General features: G+C 42.1%; 1 protein-coding gene across 3 annotated transcripts in view; it reads right to left on the bottom strand.

The window, feature by feature from the left end:
* LARP1B (La ribonucleoprotein domain family member 1B) overlaps positions 1-21,656 on the bottom strand; it is a 579,846-nt gene that overhangs the window by 100,426 nt on the left and 457,764 nt on the right. For all 3 annotated transcript variants that reach the window (XM_029591271.1, XM_029591184.1, XM_029591362.1), the window contains one exon: positions 10,647-10,816. In XM_029591271.1, coding sequence (XP_029447131.1) covers positions 10,647-10,816 — 170 coding nt within the window. The remainder of the gene's footprint in view (positions 1-10,646; positions 10,817-21,656) is intronic.

The following is a 21,656-nucleotide window of genomic DNA, read 5'->3' as shown; positions in this document are numbered from 1 at the left end:
GAGGCGCATTGTGTAGGATCGCGGCCCAGTTTAGCGAGCACAGTTATGCCAGCCACATTTGCCTGAGGGGTAAGGGTGTCCACCTCCCACAGTCCATTAAAGAATCGCACTAGCAGTTCAGCAAGTGTGTGGGCACACTTCTTATAATATACACCTGAAAGTCCGTCAAGTCCAGGTGCCTTACCCGGTTTAAGGGATTTGATCACTGATTATTTATTTATTTATTTATTTATTTATTTATTTATTTTAAGTTTTTCTATACCGGCATTCGCGATAAATATCGCATCATGTCGGTTTACAATTAACAAGTAGATAGGGAACAAAAGGCAATAAATAACATTGATCTAAGTAATAATAATAATAAAATAATAGTAATAGTAGTAAAAAAACGTTAAACAAGAGAAGGCTAAGGAATGCAGTTACAATAAAACAAGGGAGTAATATAACTTGGATCAGAGAAAAGAAGCAGGGGTTTAAATATATATAACATATATGCCAGTCAATGTGCTTATAATACGTCCTTCACTGTAAATGGAGCATCCAGGAAACGCTGTTGCTCAGCAGAGACACATGGCAGGTTAACATCCTGCAGATAGTTATTTATATCTAACTGCTGAATATTGCTATCTGTACTATAAAGGGTACTATAAAACTCTGAGAATGCTGTGCGAATCTCCTGGGAAGCTGTTAATATATCTCCCCCTTTATTTTTAATTTTAGGTATAATACTTTGGGCGGACTTGGCTTTGAGCCTTCTAGCGAGCAGTTGGCCAGCCTTATCCCCACCCTCATAGTACGCCTGCTTTGTAACTCCAGCTGGTGGATTAATTGTGCATGATCTGGTTTGTACAATTCAGATTGTAATGCTAGTAATTTCTGATAACAGCGGGAGGATTGGTGTCGCATGTGTTCCTGGGATATGATCTGCAATTTATGAGACAACTCATCCCGTTTTTGTTGTTTGAGTTTCCTGACAGCAGAGGCTCTAAATATTAACAGACCTCTGGCCACCGCTTTAGAGCAGTCCCAAAGAATACTGGACGTGGTAGTGGGTACGTCGTTTATCTCAAAATATTCCTGCATTTGACTCTCAAACTGCTTAGTAAAAGCTGCATCCTGAAATAGAGACTCATTAAGCTTCCAGAATCCGTCTCCCAGATCATTATTACTCATGTCCACTTCTATGCTAATAGGCGCATGGTCAGACCATGTGATGGCATCTATTTCAGTACTTATGATTCGATTTCCAAGTATCTTATCTAGCAAAAAATAATCTATACGAGAATAACTCGCATGAGGCGCAGAATAGAATGTATAACAGTGAGATCTGGGGAACAGATTCCTCCATACATCAATCAAACTACAACCATCCATGATATCATGCAGTGCTTTTCTGGGTTTCCCTAAGTTGTGGGAATGCGGGTCAGAGTTATCCAAGTCCTGCTTTAAGGTGAGGTTAAAGTCTCCCCCAATAATTAAGACGCCCTTAGTGTGAGCCAATAATAGCTGTTTAATGCTATCTAAGAATATCTCATGATCTCGATTTGGGCCATAGAGAGATACTAGCCTATAGAGTTGGTTGCCCACCTGAATTGTCAGGAGCACAAAACGTCCCTTGGGATCCGCTACATGAGAAATATATTCAAACACTAGCTGAGCTGAGATTAGTATCCCTGTGCCCACTTATTTATGATGTTTATCAGCTGCCGCCAAGTATGTGTGTGGAAATTCTCTAAAGTTTAGGAGATGGTCGTGCCTTCGTTTTAAGTGAGTCTCCTGTACAAATACTAAGTCCGCTTTCTGCCGTAGGGCTTCTTTTTCAAGAAGAAAGCGTTTTCTATAGGTATTTAGCCCTTTTACATTAAGAGAGAGGATCTTAACCATAGCTACTAAGGGAATTAATAGTAACGCTACAAAGAGACCACTGAGATATTCCCATGAGATGAAAAAACAGAGTGAGAAGAGAAAACCATAACATTAGATAAGCAATCATACAGAATAACTTTATCTGATACCCATCAACAATATCCCGTAATTTTGGTGACTGTGTCATGTCCACTAATTGGACTTGGGGAGATTCGCTCGCAATTTCTTGCGAATCTTAGTTTATGGAACAACGCAATAGCCTGAAAACCGGTCCCCTCAGCCCTTTCCTACCAGTGTCATAAAAAAACCCAAAAAACTTTGCTAATATCCAATATGAGGTTCCAAAAGTCTTGCTAACTGTTAAACAACCACCGAGGTTCTTACATGAGTTGGAGAGTTCAATGTCAAAATATCGCTCAAACATGAGCTAACTTAATCCCCGAGGGATCTCATAGAACAGTAATTAAGCAGTCAACAGCACCTGCAATTTGAAGTATCAGGTGTGTTTCATACTCAGCCCTTGTCAGCGAGAATGCCACCCGAACATCTGGGCCGCCTGCGGCGGCGTCCTCGTCCCATCCCAGGCCACCGCCATCTTGGAGTCAAATCCAGAATTGTTTGTGAAGTGATGTTAACTGTTAAATAACCATCGGGTTTCTGGCATGAGTTGGTGAGTACTATGTCAAAATACAGCTCCAACATCAGCTAACTTGATCCACGAAAGATCTCAAAGAACAGCAATTAAACAGTCAACAGCGACTGCACATTGAAGCATCAGAGGCATTTCATACTCATCCCTTGTCAGCGAAAATGCCGCCCAAGCGACTGGGCTGCCTGCGGAGACGTCCTCGTCCCGTCCCAGGCCGCCACCATCTTGGAAGCGTATCCGGAGTTTTTTGTGAAGTGACGGGTGCTGGAGCCGCGAACTCCAACTTAAGTCCTGCATCTGCAAAGGATCGCGCCGTATCATCTAATGACTTTATTTATAGGTAGTGCCCTGTCGCTGAAATAGCAGAGCGAAAGGGAAAGCCCACCGATACTTTATTCCCTCAGCGCGCAGGGCTGCGGTCACTTCCCTTAACTGATATCTTTTTTGAAGAGTCGAGGGTGCTAAGTCGTTGTATATAGCGATGTCCAGGTCTTGCCATTTCCAACGTGGGTCAGCCCTGTCCAAGTTTATGACCTCCTCTTTCTGATGAAAGTCCAGGAACTTAAGTATTATATCCCTAGGTTTGTTGTCATGGCGGGGACCTAGCACACAGTGGGCCGTTCCAACTCTATCGACGGAGGAGAAGCCATCTCACCCGAGGAAGCCCCGTGAGTCGCAATGAGATCAGTGCAAATGGCCGCTGCTGTTTTCATGCAATCTGAATACTGATCCGACTCAGGCACTCCCCGAATGCAGATGTTAGAGCGTCGGGATCGGTTCTCGAGATCCTCTATTTTTTCGGCCATGGTTTCCACATCCGTTGCAAGCTGGGTTGTTTTTTGGTTTAAAGCATCAATATAAGAGCTCTGATTATCCGCTCTGAGGTCTAATTCGTCCACTTGGTGCCCCATGCTGTTTAAGTCCTCTTTCATTTCTTCCATTCGAGCCAGTAATTCATCTTTATGGCTTTGCATGTCGGATCTGAGTTCAATGAACCAATTTCGAATTTCAGTTCTGGTGGGTATGTCCGGGTGTAGCGTTCCTGCGCTCGATTTACCAGGGTAATCTGGAGAATTGCCCGACTCCTCTAGCACTTGCGGTTCGCCTCGTGGTTTCGCGGCCTATATCTCCGCATCAGCTAGAATCTCTTCAGACAGTTTACTAAAAGAAAACTGTTTAAGATCAGTAGTTTTTCGCTTCGTAGCCATCCTGGCTATAGATCCCTTCAGCGACTGTACATTGCGAGCAAATATCCTCGGTTAAGAATGGTGGCACAACCTCTGTGAGTAGGGCTTGAAGGGAGCAGAAAGTTTAAGCGGCCATTTCTAAGCGCTGCTCGATTGCGCCCCCAAAGGCACTTTTCTATGTGCAAATGGTGCCACCAGGGGCCTGGTTGCGCACCTGCATGCTTCAGTTCTGAAGAGCACATTTTTCCTTCCTTTTCAGAAGCGGCTGGGGGGGGAATGAAGCTTAGAATGAGATATTACCTTTTATAAATTTAGGCAACGGTTTGTCAGTTACTGATTATTTTCTCTTTGCTGATCTAGAAGCTTGATAAGTTATTTTAGTAAGCAAAATTGCTTACCTTGTAATAGGTGTTATCCCAGGACAGAAGGATGTAGTCCTTACATATGGGTGACGTCACTGACTGAGCCCTATTGCGGGAAAACTTCTGTCAAAGTTTCTAGAAACTTTTGACTGACACTGTGAGGCCACTGAGCATGCCCAGCATGCCATGATATTCTCTGCCACAGGGGTCTCTCTTCAGTCTCGTATGTAGCAATAAGCTTTAGCAAAAATAAAATAATAAAATATATGAGACCCAACTCCGCGGGGTGGCGGGTGGGTTTCGTGAGGACTACATCCTGCTGTCCTGGGATAACACCTATTACAAGGTAAGCAATTTTGCTTTATCCCAGGACAAGCAGGATGCTAGTCCTCACATATGGGTGATTAGCAAGCTAGAGGCTGAGTCATTTTGTAGTGAAGCAACACTGAAGTATTGTTGTTGAAAATGAGACAGCCGAAAATCACAGCAGGTTGGATATAGAAGGAGTTGGGATTAAACTGGAAACAAGTTCTTTAAGACAGATTGTCCATAGGCTGAATCTTGTCGTCCTTCTTTGTCCAAACAGTAATGAGCTGCAAAAGTGTGAAGAGAGCTCCATGTTGCAGCTTTACATATGTCAATAACTGGCACTGAACGATAGTGTGCTACTGAGGTTGACATTGCTCTTACTGAATGCGCCTTTACTCGCCCTTGGAGAGGAAGGCCTGCTTTTTCATAGCAAAACTGTATGCAATCTGCTAGCCAATTGGATAGAGAATGTTTACCCACTGCTTTACCCAGTTTGTTTGGATCTAAAGATACAATGAGTTGAGTGGATTTTCTATGGACTGCAGTGCAGTCTAAGTAAAAGGCCAGTGCACGCTTACAGTCCAAGGTATGTAAGGCCCGTTCTCCTTGGTGAGAATGAGGTCTTGGAAAGAATGTGGGTAAAACTATGGATTGGTTCAAGTGGAATTCTGAAACTACTTTGGGAAGGAATTCTGGATGTGTACGGAGAACCAATCTGTCATGTAGGAATTTTGTATAGGGTGAGTATGTGACAAGTGCTTGTAACTCACTAACCCTTCTAGCTGATGTAATGGATATAAGGAAGATAGTCTTCCATGTGAGAAATTTAACATCACAGGAATTCATGGGTTCAAAAGGAGAATGCATGAGTCTTGTTAAGACCAGATTCAGGTCCCATTCTGTGACTGGTGGCCGAATTGGTGGTTTAAGTTGAGTTAAACCTCTCATAAATCTGCTGGCAAGAGGTTGTATGGATATTGGTGCATCTCCCATCTTGTTATGGTAAGCTGAGATTGCACTTAAATGCACTCTGACAGATGATGTCTGAAGACCAGATTCTGAAAGATGCCATAAGTAGTCTAGTAGAAAAGTTGTGGGGCAGGAGAAAGGATCAATACTCTTTTGCCTGCACCACAAAGTGAATCTTTTCCATTTCGAAGAATAGTTCTTTCGTGTGGAAGGTCTACGTGAAGCTATAAGCACTTGAGATACATTGGTTGAAAGATTGTGTGGTTGTAAAATCAAGCTTTCAACATCCATGCTGTCAGGGATAAGAATTGAAGGTTGGGATGGCGCAACCGACCCTGATTTATTTATTTATTTATAGTTTTTTATATACCGCGGCACGTAATGCACATCACCTCGGTTTACAGCAAACAGTAATTCAGCCAAAGGCTTTACAATGAATACAGAAGGAACAAGCAACGTGCTAAATTAACAGAAAACTAGGCGAATACATATCAAAATACATATGTGTAACAATGTTAACAATACGGAATTATTTGTGAGGAAAAGAGGGTAAGGGAGTGGAGGAATCATATTGCGGAGGAAGGGAGTCAGTGTGGGAGGAAGGGGAGTCAGGAAAGAGGAAAGGCAATGTAGAATAGAGGAAATCAGGAGTAGGTTGAGCAGCGAAGTATGTAATTGCATGATTTTCATCCTTCAGAGAAAGGCTTTTCTAAACAGCCATGTTTTTAGATTCTGTTTAAATTTTCGGTGGCAGGGTTCTTGGCGCAGATCAGCGGGCATACTGTTCCACATTTTGGTTCCTGCTATGATGAAAGAACGTTTTTTAGTGGATGTGAGTTTGGTTAGTTTAGGAGAAGGGATCGGCAGTCTGGCCTGATGTTGGGTTCTGCTTGGACGGTTTGTTTTTTTGAAATATAGGTGCTCAGGAAACCATTGCATGTTTTGGTTGTAGATGGCCTTATGAATCAGAGTAATCGATTTGTAAATGATCCTGGATGCTACGGGTAGCCAGTGAAGGGACTGAAGCACAGGAGTAATATGATCATAGCGGTGCGTGTTGTTGATGATGCGTGCCGCTGCATTTTGAAGCATTTGTAATGGTTGCAACGTGTTTTTTGGTAGGCCTAATAACAAAGCGTTGCAGTAGTCAATTTTCGATAGAATTGTAGCTTGTAGAACCGTGCGGAAGTCGTATGGGTGTAATAGAGGTCTGATACGCTTTAGTGTGTTAAGTTTCCAAAATCCGTTTTTAACAGTGTCAGCGATTAATTTTTTAAAGGTAAAATTGTCTAAAATGACGCCAAGGCTGCGGACTTGTTGTGCAGCCGGAGGGTAGCCTTGGGGTAGGACTGTTGTGTTCCGTGTGGAGTTGTTTGCAGGTGATATGAAGAGAAGTTCTGTCTTGTTAGTATTGATAGCTAGAAAGTTGTCAGTGAGAAGTTTTTTTTATTTCAGTGAGGGCTGCATTCCAAGTGTTCAGAGCACTTGAAAGAGAGTTTTTTATAGGTATGAGAATCTGCACATCATCTGCATAGATAAAGTGTTGGAAACCCAGTTTTGATAAAAGGCGGCATAGAGGAGTTAGATAAATATTAAACAGCGTTGATGAAAGAGCAGATCCTTGGGGTACTCCTTGTGTGAGACTTCTCGGTTTAGATTCACATTGTCCACTTTTAACACTATAAGTCCTGTTGCTCAGGTAGGATTGGAACTAGAGTAGTGCAGTGCCGGAAATCCCTATTTCAGAAAGGCGTGTGATAAGTGTGTTGTGATTAACAGTGTCAAAGGCAGCAGATATATCCAGAACGGCAAGTATGTATGAGTGGCCAGAGTCTAGGGCTTTTAGGAGTGATTCCGATAGTGATAGGAGGAGAGTTTCTGTGCTGTGGTGTTTTCTGAATCCATATTGAGATGGGAAGAGTAATTGATGTTCGAAATCTTGAGTTATGAGAGTGAGAGCTACTCCCAGACGAATTGGATCCCTGACTGAGAGGTCTAGAAGTGTGGGAAACCATACTTGTCGAGGCCAATATGGGGCTATGAGTATCATGGACCCCTTGTCCTGCTATAGCTTCACTAGAGTTTTGGTTATGAGCGGTATTGGAGGATACGCATATAGAAGGCCTGAGTTCCAAGGCGTCCTTGGCTGGCTGGTTCTTCTGTTTGTGTAGAGAACAGAATTTGTCCGATTTGTGATTCACATGTGAAGCAAAGAGATCTATTGTTGGTTGCCGCCAACGCTGAAATATCTTGGTCACTACTGAGGGATCCAGGGACCACTTGTGTGGTTGGAACTAACGACTGAGTCGATCCGCTAGTACATTGTGAATGCCTGCCAGATAAGTGGCCCGGAGGAACATTGAGTGGTTCAGGGCCCAGCTCCAAATCTGTGTAGCTTCTTGACAAAGGAGATACGAGCCCGTACCTCCCTGTTTGTTGATGTACCACATGGCAACTGTGTTGTCCGTTTGGATGAGAACAGTCTTGTGTGAAAGGCAGTCCTTGAATGCATGCAGAGCATAACGTATAGCTCGAAGTTTCAGAAAATTGATTTGAAATGTTGCTTTGAGTTTTGTCCAAGAACCTTGGATTTGGAGGTTGTGTATGTGAGCTTCCCAACCCAAGGTGGATGCATCTGTAGTTACAGTTATCTGTGGGACTGGTTGTTGGAAGGATAGGCCCTTGCGCAAATTGTCCTTGTTCACCCACCAAAGGAGAGAGGAACGTAGCTGGTGGGTTGCTTGAATTGGTGAATGCAGTGGTTGAATGGCTTGGATCCACTGTGATCTTAAAGTCCATTGGGTTACTCTCATGGCGAGTCGTGCCATAGGAGTGACATGAACTGTGGAGGCCATGTGGCCTAGTAAAATTAGAAACTGATGAGCTGTTGCTTGTTTCTTTGAGTTAATCGAGTTTGCCAGTATGGAAAGTGTTTCTGCTCGATCCTCTGGTAGAAAGGCTTTTGAGAGGATGGTGTTCAATTCTGCTCCGATGAATTGAAGCAGGTGAGATGGAGTAAGATGGGACTTTTGATAATTGATGAGAAATCCCATGGAGTGAAGTAGAGTAATTGTTCGACTGAGAGAAGTCAGTGCTCCTTGTTGAGATTGACTTCTGATGAGCCAGTCGTCTAAGTAGGGAAAGACATGGACACTTTCCTTGTGCAAGTGTGCTGCTATTACTGCCAGACATTTGGTGAATACTCTGGGAGCAGAGGCAAGTCCGAATGGCAGTACTCTGTATTGGAAATGTTGATGACCTACCATGAAACGCAGATACCTGCGATGAGGAGGGAATATTGGAATGTGAGGGTAAGCGTCTTGAAGATCCAGAGAACAAAGCCAATCTCCTGTTTGAAGAAGTGGAAGCATGGTGCCTAGTGAAACCATCCTGAACTTTTCTTTCTTTAGAAATTTGTTGAGATTTCTGAGGTCTAAGATGGGATGTAGGCCCCCGGTTTTCTTTGGAATGAGGAAATACCGGGAATAGAATTCTCTGCCCTGCTGAGTCCGGGGCACTGGCTCTACAGCCCTGGCTTTCAGAAGGGTGGATAATTCTACTTGTAATTGGAGTATGTGATTTTCGCTGAGAGAAATAGGTCTCGGAGGAGAATCTGTTGGAATTGAGAGGAAATTGAGTTGATATTTTTTAAAAGTCTGCCTGACTATTAAAGTGTCCTCCAGACTTTTAAAGAGCTAAGTGTTTTATTTAATAAATAACTGAATGCATTGTATTGAAAAACAAAAAAAAACACACAAAAAAAACCCCCCACAAAAAAGTAGCCAGAAGCTAGAAATAAGCTAGGAGCAGTATATACCAAAGTTAAAAAGTTGAATAGTTCAGCTCAGTTACTCACCTTGGAAAGGTGTTGAGGTAGTGTGATTAGGTTTGAATAGGGAACAACATTTGTTAATCAAGGGAGCTGTGAGTCACTCAGGCTGACTAACTAACTTTGAAATGTTTGTATGCTAATGCCAGAAGTCTAAGAAGTAAGATGGGAGAATTAGAATGTATAGCAGTAAATGATGACATAGACTTAATTGGCATCTCAGAGACATGGTGGAAAGAGGATAACCAATGGGACAGTGCTATACCGGGGTACAAATTATATCGCAATGACAGAGAGGAGCAGTCGGGAGGAGGTGTGGCGCTTTATGTCCGGGATGGCATAGAGTCCAACAGGATAAACATCCTGCATGAGACTAAATACAAAATTGAATCTTTATGGGTAGAAATCCCTTGTGTATCAGGGAAGACTATAGTGATAGGAGTATACCTGGTCAAGATGGTGAGATGGACAGTGAAATGCTAAGAGAAATTAGAGAAGCTAACCAAATTGGTAGTGCAGTAATAATGGGAGACTTCAATTACCCCAATATAGACTGGGTAAATGTATCATCAGGTCACGCTAGAGAGATAACGTTCCTGGATGGAATAAATGATAGCTTTATGGAGCAATTGGTTCAGGAACCGACGAGAGAGGGAGCAATTTTAGATCTAATTCTCAGTGGAGCACAGGACTTGGTGAGAGAGGTAACGGTGGTGGGGCCACTTGGCAATAGTGATCATAATATGATCAAATTTGATTTAATGACTGGAAAAGGAACAGTGTGCAAATCCAAGGCTCTCGTGCTAAACTTTCAAAACCATGCCAGTAATCGTTTTGCCTTCTTTCCACCTTTCTTAATGTGTGGAATACATCTAGACTGTGCTTCTAGAATGGTATTTTTTAACAATGACCATGCCTCTTGGACATTTTTTACTTTTGTAGCTGCTCCTTTCAGTTTTTTTCTAACAATTTTTCTCATTTTATCAAAGTTTCCCTTTTGAAAGTTTAGCACGAGAGCCTTGGATTTGCACACTGTTCCTCTTCCAGTCATTAAATCAAATTTGATCATATTATGATCACTATGATCACTATTGCCAAGCGGCCCCACCACAGTTACACCTCTCAGAATGTGGTACAGGTGCACCTTGGCATCTTTATGTGTTGCAGTTATGTGATGGCAAGGATTCTCTTCAACCCTTTAAACCCCATAACTAGCTGTGATCACCCATTTTTAGCAGAATATAAAAAAAGACAGATCCAATAAGAGTACAATATGCGAAATGTTCGTGAGCTTATAGCCAAATTGAACCAACTGAAATCAGGGCACATTAAGCATTTTGTAAAATAGCAGCTCTTTGGCAGGAGAACCGCATAGAGCCATCCTTAAAATATACAGATGTAGCATCTTTTGACAGATGCTAGCTTCAACATGTAGACAGAATACCTTCATTTTGACCAGCACTGCCAGTACTTACTTTTACATCAAGAGCTTTTGCTTCTTTGACAACAGGGTAGAATCTTGGGGTTTTGTTAGGATCTTGTAGCCGAGGGGTACGAGGTGTTCTGGGTGTCCTTACAGGATAAATTCGTGGAGATTCTGGAACACAAGCAGGCAAAGAACGGGCCATCGATGCCGAAGATAACTCTGGAATACCAAACAAATGAGAAGTCAGCACAGTGATTAGGCATTCCATATCAAAACTGTATAATTAGCAACCTGCAGACATCATCATACTATTGGTATATTTCTTCTAAAATACTGGATAAAGGGAATAATTATATTAGAATAAAAATGGCCTGGCTTGATGAATTAGATTGTCTTGGATGGTACCAGCACTGGAAAATGAAGTTTTCCATTTATCTGCAGGACTAATCCACCATGGGCAGTAGCAGTGCAAGCTTTAACACCTTGTCCTATCACTGTGCTTCAACCTTATTTGAAAAAGAGCACATCTAGAGGCAAACAACAATTTGTTTGTCCTGTTGACGCTTCTTAACCTACCTATAAAAGAACGGCTCTTTAGCAATTTAGACACGTGGTCACTAGGAAGTGGACAGAGATCACAGGCAACCTTCATAAATGGTAATTATCTTCAGTTACTACCAATGTGAGCCATATCAGAGATGACAACCTAGAGAGGTGGAAAGGCTCAGTATTCTCTGTGCCAATCGCTTCCCTCCATTCTGACAAAAAGTACATAAGAATAAGAGGTACCATGATGGGTCAAACCAATGGTCAATTGAACCCAACATTTTTCCTCCAATCCAGGCCACTTGGAAATACCCAACAGATCCTAATGGAGAGATCCATTTCCTGTTACTCCCAAAAGTTAGATATGGCAATCCCCACTCTACCTGGCTAATAATTGTTAATGGACCAGTCCACCAGAATTTGCCCAAACTCTTTTTAAACCATGTACACACCATACTGGAATCACTAATTCATTCATTAATGCTGGATTGCCCCATTTGGGATGCGGTCTCCTGACTCTTTTTGGCATAGCTCCACTATATATGGCCAAGCACAAATACTATATATAAGAGTAGTAGCAGGCAAACATTTTGGCCCAAGCTACCCCCAACTTCCATCCATGTAATTGATTAGGTCTCTCCACATCCAATTTAATCCAAAAGGTGTTCTGTTTCCAGCGATGCACCCAATACTATTTTTGTTTTCCAGATGAAAAAAAAATAGTTTCCACCCACCCAATATTAATTTCTTACTGGTCAAAATCCACAAGATTTGCTGTTAAATTAATGTTTTTGTAGTCAAATTCCACAGCCCAGTCTCTCTCTCCCTCTCCCCATCAGTTTCTCTCGCCCCCTTCTTACTCCCCCCTAGCTCCTCCAATCATCCTTTCACCCCCCTCACCTTAATACTGCACCGCTCATCTCTTGGCCTGAGTGGGCCCTTGCTAATCCCAGCTGCTGCTCATATTCTGACCCAAAGATGACACTTCTGCTAGTGCCTTTGCACAGTTCACACATTATTTTCAAAGAAAAAAATAACTTCTCACATAATACAAGAGGGGCAATTAAACACAATCTTTTCATTATTACTCACACCCCTTCAAACAAGCCAAAATTACACTGCAGGTGAACAGAGAAGTGTGCAATTGCGTTTCCTGTAACAAGTGTGGAATCTGGTGTCTAAGGTGGCTAAAGCTTTGAGCTTCTATTTTAGAGTACTGCTGAAAATACCTCCCACATTCTAATGGAGATTCAGTATCTTGATGACAGTGAAAAGCATAACCCCCAAACAAGGCACTGACATAGGCTAGCATGACACAGTCAAAGCTGCTCACTAGCTACAGCATAATCTAGAAGCTGTAGTGACCTTTACCAGAGCCAGTCTGCAACTTTAAACCAGAGGCATCCAATTCAAAGTGCCAAGGGCTTTCATATATAGAATCAGCTCTGAGAGTATTTATGTTCCTTACTTAATTGTTGGATTGCAATTCCCCTCTGATTTTATGATTAGTTGATACACAACTGTAACAAAAAAAATAATAAAATAAAAACTTCAATACCGAGGAACAAGGAAACAAGCTGTGTTCCATACCCAGTAAATACTGCACTGTGCAGGTGAGTGGGGCAGAGAGTTAAGGGAGAATATGGTTAGTACTGGAGGAAGGACAGAGTCCAAACTGTCCATGGACCCTATTCAAGTAATAAAGTGAAGTTGCTTACCCATAACAGGTGTTCTCTTACAGTACTTCTCCACTCACACAAATGGATCATGTGACTGTGTATTCTAGAGCTTTCTGATAAACACGGATGTCTTTACTGAGCATGTGTAGAAATTGCTGTACTTTAGCAGCCTCACAACTGCTTTCAATTTATGATTGACCAAGCTAACAGGCTGATGCAGGAAGCTGAGCGTTAAAACTGTGTGCTGTGCTTTGACAAACAGCTGACTAAAGCAACCACTGGCGTGGCAGCCATTTTTAAAGGGGCAAACCACAGGAAAAATACCACAGATGTTAATCATTCCTCAGAGAAAGACAAAAATATACTGAATACCAAATTTGAGAAATTATATAGTGCATACCAGTTAATATGCTCGTTGAGACCATGTGGTGTCATTGTTTTTAGGAAAAAATCCAAAAATGTTTCTCGTTTGTTGAGTGCAGACATAGAATCACATCCCTGCGATGACTGACGTAACTGCTCTAATACTAACCATCACAGCTCCAAAAATTTCTGATTATATGTAATACAATGTTGGATGATTGGTGCATGAAAGTCTTTAACATTAAGCTGACTGCTGTGCTGTATGAGGCGAACTCCGATCTTTCTTATTGTATGTCCCACAAATACTCTGACAAGGGCACTAGGATGCTGCCAGGAAGGACCTTTCATTGAGATCGCACACATCACAGGGCCCATAGCTGTAATGACCCAGTGCAGAGGAATCCAAAGGCAGCAATTTGAGGAAGCATTGCATGCAGAAAGTGTTCTTTGATGTTGGTACTTCTTAAAAATGAAAAAAACAAAAAGCAAATCTTTAAAAACAGAATGAGAAAAATGGTTATTTACTCTTTCAGATAATACAAGGGCTATGGGAGCACTCCATGAAGTTAGCAAGTAGCACATTTAAAACAAATCGGACAGCGATCACGTGATGCTGTGGTAGGTGCTGGACGTGTTTTTGTCCTTCTCCAGGGGCCTCCCTGAAATCCACCCTTAACATAGCACATCCTGCCTAAAAGTACTTTGAATTTACCTCCGTGCAGATGAGGGTCATTAGTAGTTAGTGCCCGTGGTGTTTTTGGGCGAGTCATGTCCAGCAGACTCATGAAAAAAAGACAAGGAAAAAGTGAAACCAGAGGATCCAAAGATAGCTGATGCTAGCAAAAATGGGGCCTCACCAGACACTTAACATGGAAGCCTTAGTCGCAGGGGTTACTGAAGCAGTGCAAAAAGTACTGGATGTTAAGCCAGATGGGAAATTCAAGGCAACCCTTCTAAAGTCTGATGCTTTGTCGGGAGTCCTGGAAAAGGCATCTCAGAGGCTAGACATGGTGGAACAGCGGGTATCCGATTGATGGCGCTTGCACTGTGGAGACAACTGTGAGTAGGCTGGAGGAGAGACTTGAACAAATGAAAGCCAAGATTGAAGACCTAGAAAACCGTGCACACCGCAACAACCTTCACTTTATAGGGCTCCCTGAAACGTTGCTGGAAATGAACTGTGCGAATTTCCAGAAAAATGGCTGCAGGGGAATGAAGAAAAGAGGATTTATATTCAGACAACAAGCAACAAGGACTGAATTGCACATGCTGGATAAACAAATAAGAGTGGGAGTAGCTTGCTTATTGTTGCGGTTACTACCCCTAACCAATTAAGTTAGAAACTTTACTTCAATGCGGCTCCAGCACTTCTTTCTGCATCAATGGCAGGGGGGAAGGAAATTGGAACCAAAAAGTTACCAATAAGGGCCAAGAGTAACAGCTAAGTATGAGAAAATAAGTGTGAAAGCTTGCTGGGCAGACTGGATGGGCCATTTGATCTTCTTCTGCCGTCATTTCTATGTAACTTTCTGAGTCTTTAGGCCCGCTACAGAGAGCGAGCACACAGAATCAGCCCTAGAACTGAGAACCGGGACCGAACATGAGTAGTGATTGCAAGCTTCTTGAACTTTACATGTAAAGCTGCAGTGCTGCATGCAGTGCGTAAAGGCATCCAGCCGACAATGAGGAAATGGAAGATTTTAATCTTTCAGGACTATTCTGTTAAATTTGCTAACCTGTGCCAATCTTTTTCCCTGATCTGCAATATCCTCTTTACGAAGAAGGTGCATTTCACCTTCCAATACCCAGCGAAGCTGAGGATAACTCATGCTGGCAACACGGTTGTAATACTCCATGCCAGAAAAGGCTCGTCGATTTTTGCAATCATTGGGAGAGGAATGAGGCACAGCTAAATACCTTTGGATATGAATGAGGCAATTCTAAATATCTTTGGATATGATTGACTTTTACTTTTTTTTGGATGTCCACCAAGAGGTGCTATTACTGACTCGGTGAGTGGCATAGGCAGCAGGTTTGTTTTCATTTTCAATTTTATTGCAAGCATCACAATGGCCTAGTATGTGTTTCCAGACTGGATGTGGGTCCAATATAGCTTGCTGACACTAATGTGTTGTATAGTTCATTCTATTAAGAACATTTTGGCTTGCAGGACCTGCTTTACAAAGAGCTGTGTTAAGGTTGTTTTGATTTCTACATTCAGACTTATCCTGGCTCTTTCTGTTAACCTCCTTATTGCACTTTGCATAAATCATTGTTTTATTTAATCAATGCCTTGAGTTTTCTAGGATTAGGTTTCTGGTAAGGTGACATTCTGCATTTCTGAACTACATGCTTTGAAATCTCTATTTTTCTAAATATTGATATTACTAGTCTGTATTAAGTAGCTGTATTTGTTAATTTAAAAAAAAGTATTGGGCTTTTCTCCTTTGGGGCAGGTGACTCAGATCATTGCAGGAGGTCATCAAGAACATCCTTAGTCAGCATTGATTGCAAGGAGACATACTGCTACCTGTTCTTGCAGCCAATTAAGCTGAAAAATTTAAACATACGAACATAAGAACATGCCATACTGGGTCAGACCAAGAATCCATCAAGCCCAGCATCCTGTTTCCAACAGTGGCCAATCCAGGCCATAAGAACCTGGCAAGTACCCAAAAACTAAGTCTATTCCATGTTACCGCTGCTAGTAATAGCAGTGGCTATTTTCTGAGTCAACATAATTAATTAAAGTTAGCCATATCATAGATTGCTTTCTTGGTGATATATTCTCCTGCATTTCTGTATTGCATGCTTTGAAATCTCTATTTTTCCCAAGTATTGATATTGTTAGTCTGTATTAAGTAGCTGTGTTTGTTAATTAAAAAAAGGAAAAAAAAAGGCTGGTATCTACAATTTCCCTAACTGTGCAGCATTTTGAATTTCAATTCCCACTCCCACAGAGAAGTCAGACATCTAGGATTCAGAAACCCAGGAATAAATGTTTGGGCAATAAAATCCCAGACCTGCAGGCCTTAATGGTGGAGGCAGACTTGGACGTTGTTGCAGTCACAGAGACATGGTTCATGGATTCTCATGACTGGGATGCGGCCATACCGGGCTATAACTTAAGGAATGACAGAAAGGACAAAAAAGGGGGAGGAGTAGCACTTTATGTAAAAAATATCCAAGCAACAGAACTCCAATGAAAGTGGGGTAGGGAAGAAGCATTTACTGGAGTGGTGTACAGGCCTCCGACTCAAACGGAAGAACTAGACAGAGATCTGATCAAAGACATTATAAAGATGGGAAAGAAGGGGGAAGTGTGGATTGTTGGTGACTTTAATCTGCCAAACGTGGACTGGAGAATCCCTTCTGCAGAATCTAACAGAAGTAGAGAGATAGTTGATGCCCTTCAAGGGGCTCTATTCAAACAAATGGTAATGGAACTCATAAGGGAGGAAGTTATACTGGACCTAGTGCTCACTAAGGGGTAGATTTTAAATACTTGCACGAACAAAAGTACGCTGGATTTTATAAGATACGCACGTATCTTATAAAATCCGCGCTGCCTGTTCCCTCCGAGGCCGCTCCGATTTCGAGCGGCCTCGGAGGGAACTTTCCTTCGCCCTCCCCCCACCTTCCCCTCCCTTCCCCTACCTAACCCACCCCCCCGGCCCTATCTAAACCCCCCCCTACCTTTGCGCGCGTCGCCGGCAGCCCCGCTCCGTCCTCCGGTCCCGGGGGCTGGTCCGGAGGCCTCGACCACGCCCCCGGGCCAGTGCCACGCCCCCGGGCCCGCCCCCGAAACGCCGCGTCGTTTCGGGAACGCCCCCGGACACACCCCTCCCGCCCCTTTTCGAAAGCCCCGGGACTTACACGCGTCCCGGGGCTTTACGCGTGCCTTTTAAAATCCGCCCCTAACTGTGCAGAGACAGAAAGAAATGGCCGAAATATTAAACAAATACTTCAGTTTGGTGTTCACTAAAGAAGATCCTGGAGAATGTCCATGGCTAGTTGAGGAAACTGTGGATGGGAGTAGAGTAGATACTCCATTTACAGTAGAGAATGCATGGGAAGAGCTAGGAAAACAAAGTGGACAAGGTCATGGGCCTGATGAGGTACATCCCAGGATACTGAGGGAGCTCAGAGATATGCTGGCGGGTCCACTGTAGGACCTGTTCAATAGATCCCTGGTAACAGGAGTGGTGCCGCAAGATTGGAGAAGAGCGGTGGTGGTCCCGCTTCACAAGAGTGGGAGCAGAGAGAAGGCTGCAAACTACAGGCCTGTTAGCCTTACCTAGGAGGTGGAAAAATTAATGGAGACTCTGCTGAAGGAAAGGATAGTGAACTATCTATAATCCAGTGGGTTGCTCAACCCGAGACAGCAAGGATTTACCAGGGAAAGGTCCTGTCAGACAAATCTGATTGGTTTTTTTTTTGATTGGGTGACTAGAGAATTGGATCAGGAAAGAACGCTGGATGTGATTTACTTGGATTGCAGTAATGCTTTTGATAAGGGCCCACACAGGAGACTCGTGAACAAAATGAGAAGCTTGGGAGAGTGTTTCCACTGGAAAAAAATCAATAGAACTAGAGGTCATGAAATGAAACTCTAGGGAGGATGACTCAGAACCAAAGTCAGGAAATATTTCTTCACGGAGAGGGTGGTGGATGCCTGGAATGCCCTCGGAGGAAGTGGTGAAAAATAAAATGGTGAAGGATTTCAAAAGGGCATGGGATAAACACTGTGGATCCCTAAAGGCTAGAGGATGGAAATATAGAAAAGAGTGCATGGGAGCAGGGGTGGTTCTACAATGAGCAGGGTGAGGCGGCTGCTTCAGGTGGCAAGATTTTGAGGCAGCAAAACTGTCCCCTGAAACCTTCCTGCCATAGCCGTCTCACCCTTCATGCAGACAAACTCTGGCGGCGTGGAGCATCAACATGCTGGCGGGGTTTCCCCTCCCCACCAGCAAAAGAAAGGTTCCGGCGGTCTGCAATTATAATGTGCTGGCAGGGTTTCTACTCCCTACCAGCAAAAGAAAAATCCTGTGGCAGTGCCGGTGCAGAGTGCAGCACGCGGCTGCAGCCCAGACTCCCGGGGATCACGATGGGGTGTATGTGTATGTATATATATATATATATATATATATATATATATACATATGAGAGGCTAGTGGGGGTGGCGTGTGTGTGCGTGCACATGAGAGGGTGGTGTGGGTGTATATAAAAGCGTGGTGGGGTGTGTGTATGAGAGGCTAGTGGGGGTGGCGTGTGTGTGTCTGCACATGAGAGGGTGGTGGGGGTGCATATAAGAGCGTGGTGGGGTGTGTGTAGGAGAGGCTAGTGGGGGTGGGGTGTGTGTATGTATGAGAGGGTTTTTGTGTGTGTATATGTAAGAAGAACATAAGAAGAACATAAGAAAATGCCATACTGGGTCAGACCAAGGGTCCATCAAGCCCAGCATCCTGTTTCCAACAGTGGCCAATCCAGGCCATAAGAACCTGGCAAGTACCCAAAAACTAAGTCTATTCCATGTAACCATTGCTAATGGCAGTGGCTATTCTCTAAGTGAACTTAATAGCAGGTAATGGACTTCTCCTCCAAGAACTTATCCAATCCTTTTTTAAACACAGCTATACTAACTGCACGAACCACATTCTCTGGCAACAAATTCCAGAGTTTAATTGTGCGTTGAGTAAAAAAGAACTTTCTCCGATTAGTTTTAAATGTGCCCCATGCTAACTTCATGGAGTGTCCCCTAGTCCTTCTACTATCCGAAAGAGTAAATAACCGATTCACATCTACCCGTTCTAGACCTCTCATGATTTTAAACACCTCTATCATATCCCCCCTCAGTCGTCTCTTCTCCAAGCTGAAAAGTCCTAACCTCTTTAGTCTTTCCTCATAGGGGAGTTGTTCCATTCCCCTTATCATTTTGGTAGCCCTTCTCTGTACCTTCTCCATCGCAATTATATCTTTTTTGAGATGCGGCGACCAGAATTGTACACAGTATTCAAGGTGCGGTCTCACCATGGAGTGATACAGAGGCATTATGACATTTTCCGTTTTATTCATCATTCCTTTTCTAATAATTCCCAACATTCTGTTTGCTTTTTTGACTGCCGCAGCACACTGAACCGACGATTTCAATGTGTTATCCACTATGACACCTAGATCTCTTTCTTGGGTTGTAGCACCTAATATGGAACCCAACATCGTGTAATTATAGCATGGGTTATTTTTCCCTATATGCATCACCTTGCACTTATCCACATTAAATTTCATCTGCCATTTGGATGCCCAATTTTCCAGTCTCACAAGGTCTTCCTGCAATTTATCACAATCTGCTTGTGATTTAACTACTCTGCACAATTTTGTGTCATCTGCAAATTTGATTATCTCACTCGTCGTATTTCTTTCCAGATCATTTATAAATATATTGAACAGTAAGGGTCCCAACACAGAACCCTGAGGTACTCCACTGTCCACTCCCTTCCACTGAGAAAATTGCCCATTTAATCCTACTCTCTGTTTCCTGTCTTTTAGCCAGTTTGCAATCCACGAAAGGACATCGCCACCTATCCCATGACTTTTTACTTTTCCTAGAAGCCTCTCATGAGGAACTTTGTCAAACGCCTTCTGAAAATCCAAGTATACTATATCTACCGGTTCACCTTTATCCACATGTTTATTAACTCCTTCAAAAAAGTGAAGCAGATTTGTGAGGCAAGACTTGCCCTGGGTAAAGCCATGCTGACTTTGTTCCATTAAACCATGTCTTTCTATATGTTCTGTGATTTTGATGTTTATAACACTTTCCACTATTTTTCCTGGCACTGAATTTGTGTATTTGTGTGTGTGCATGTGTAAGAGAGGTTAGTTTGTGCACCCTCCTCCAATCTAAGACAATCTCAGGAAGACTGGAAATATAAAGTTCCCAGGTATGGAGAGTGGGAGATTTTTTTTTTTTTATCCTTGTTAGTTTTAATTAGATGTGATGTATCTGCTGTTTTGAAATATTTTCTTAGTATTTAGTAATATTTTAAACATTTTTATACCTGAGTTTAATTAGCTGAATTTATCACAGATTTGACATTCTTTTTATTGGTATGTTTAATGTTTTATATATATATATATATATATATATATTTTTTTTTTTTTTATTGGTTTCAATATTATAATACATGGAAAACAATGTTTACAGAAAAAAGTAGAAATATAACACTATTTAGATATAATTCAAGAAATATGACTAACTACCTATTTTAAGAGTAGTGGGAGAATCAATTCAAGCAGATTCAAAAGAAATATAAATTCTTAAATATTAAGCTGAAACACCGTGTCATGCAACAGTAATTCTCATTTAATCAACACTGCTTGGATTAAATTAGGAGTGCGAATCTAAATATATACGTAGTTGTTCTGCCTCAGAAAAAATATATCTATCATTTTGATGTACCAATATGCAACTACAGTGAAACCTTAAATAGAATTTGGCACCTCGTGAGACCACTTCATTCTTCATTAATAGAAACAATTTCCTTTTTTCCTGCATCTTTTTAGTAATATCAGGAAATAACCTTACTTGGTAACCATAGAAAATTGCGATTGATTCCGAAAGGATAATCTTAGAACATTATCTCTATTAGAAGACTGTATAAAAGTTACAAGTAATATTGCTCTAGTTTCTATTTTGCCCTCGTAAGATTTTTCCAAAATATTTGTGAGATTGTCAGAAGAAATAGTAACCTGTTCTTCTTGCTGCTTCTTTGCTTCTTTTCCAGGCAAATAATATATCTTGGAAATCATTGGAATACTTGTCTCAGAGAAACCTAGAATATTAATAAGGTAATTTTTAAGAAGGTCCTTTGATGTCATCCATTTTGTTTTGGGGAAATTCAAGAATCTTAAATTGTTTCTTCTCATCTCATTCTCAAAGTAATCCATTCTTTTCATTACCAGATTCTCAGATTTTATTAAACTGCATTGCACTTCTTTTATATTTTTAATTTCAGTATCCACTTTATTCAAAGACGTTTCCACCAATTGGATCTTACTTTCCAATTTATATGTCTCTTCCATAATTACGTTTTACCACACTAGTTAAGTCATTTATAGCCATATTCATTTTGGTAAGTGCTTTCCAAATTTCTTCAAGAGTTATTTTATTTGGCATTTCCAACAGAGTATTCAAAACCACATGTACATCAGATTCCTTACTTCCCCTCTCCAAGAGGCCATTCTTGTCTGTATCCACTCGCCACGCTTCGTCTTTACTCCCCCTTGAGCCCAAAAACAACGGACTCTCCGAAGACGACGGTGAGATTCCGTCTCTTCTCTGGGGGTCAACAGATCTTTCAGCAGTTTGTATCCTCGGAATTAGTATTCGCTGTTCCGTCCCCTCTTCATTTAGAGGCCTGTAGATCAAGGGTGGAACTGCTGGCTCTCCGGGAATGAGTGACGCTTCTTCG

The sequence above is a fragment of the Rhinatrema bivittatum genome, chromosome 1 (genome assembly GCF_901001135.1).
Source record: "Rhinatrema bivittatum chromosome 1, aRhiBiv1.1, whole genome shotgun sequence".
NCBI lineage: Eukaryota > Metazoa > Chordata > Amphibia > Gymnophiona > Rhinatrematidae > Rhinatrema > Rhinatrema bivittatum.
This window is presented reverse-complemented; position numbering and strand designations above follow the sequence as displayed.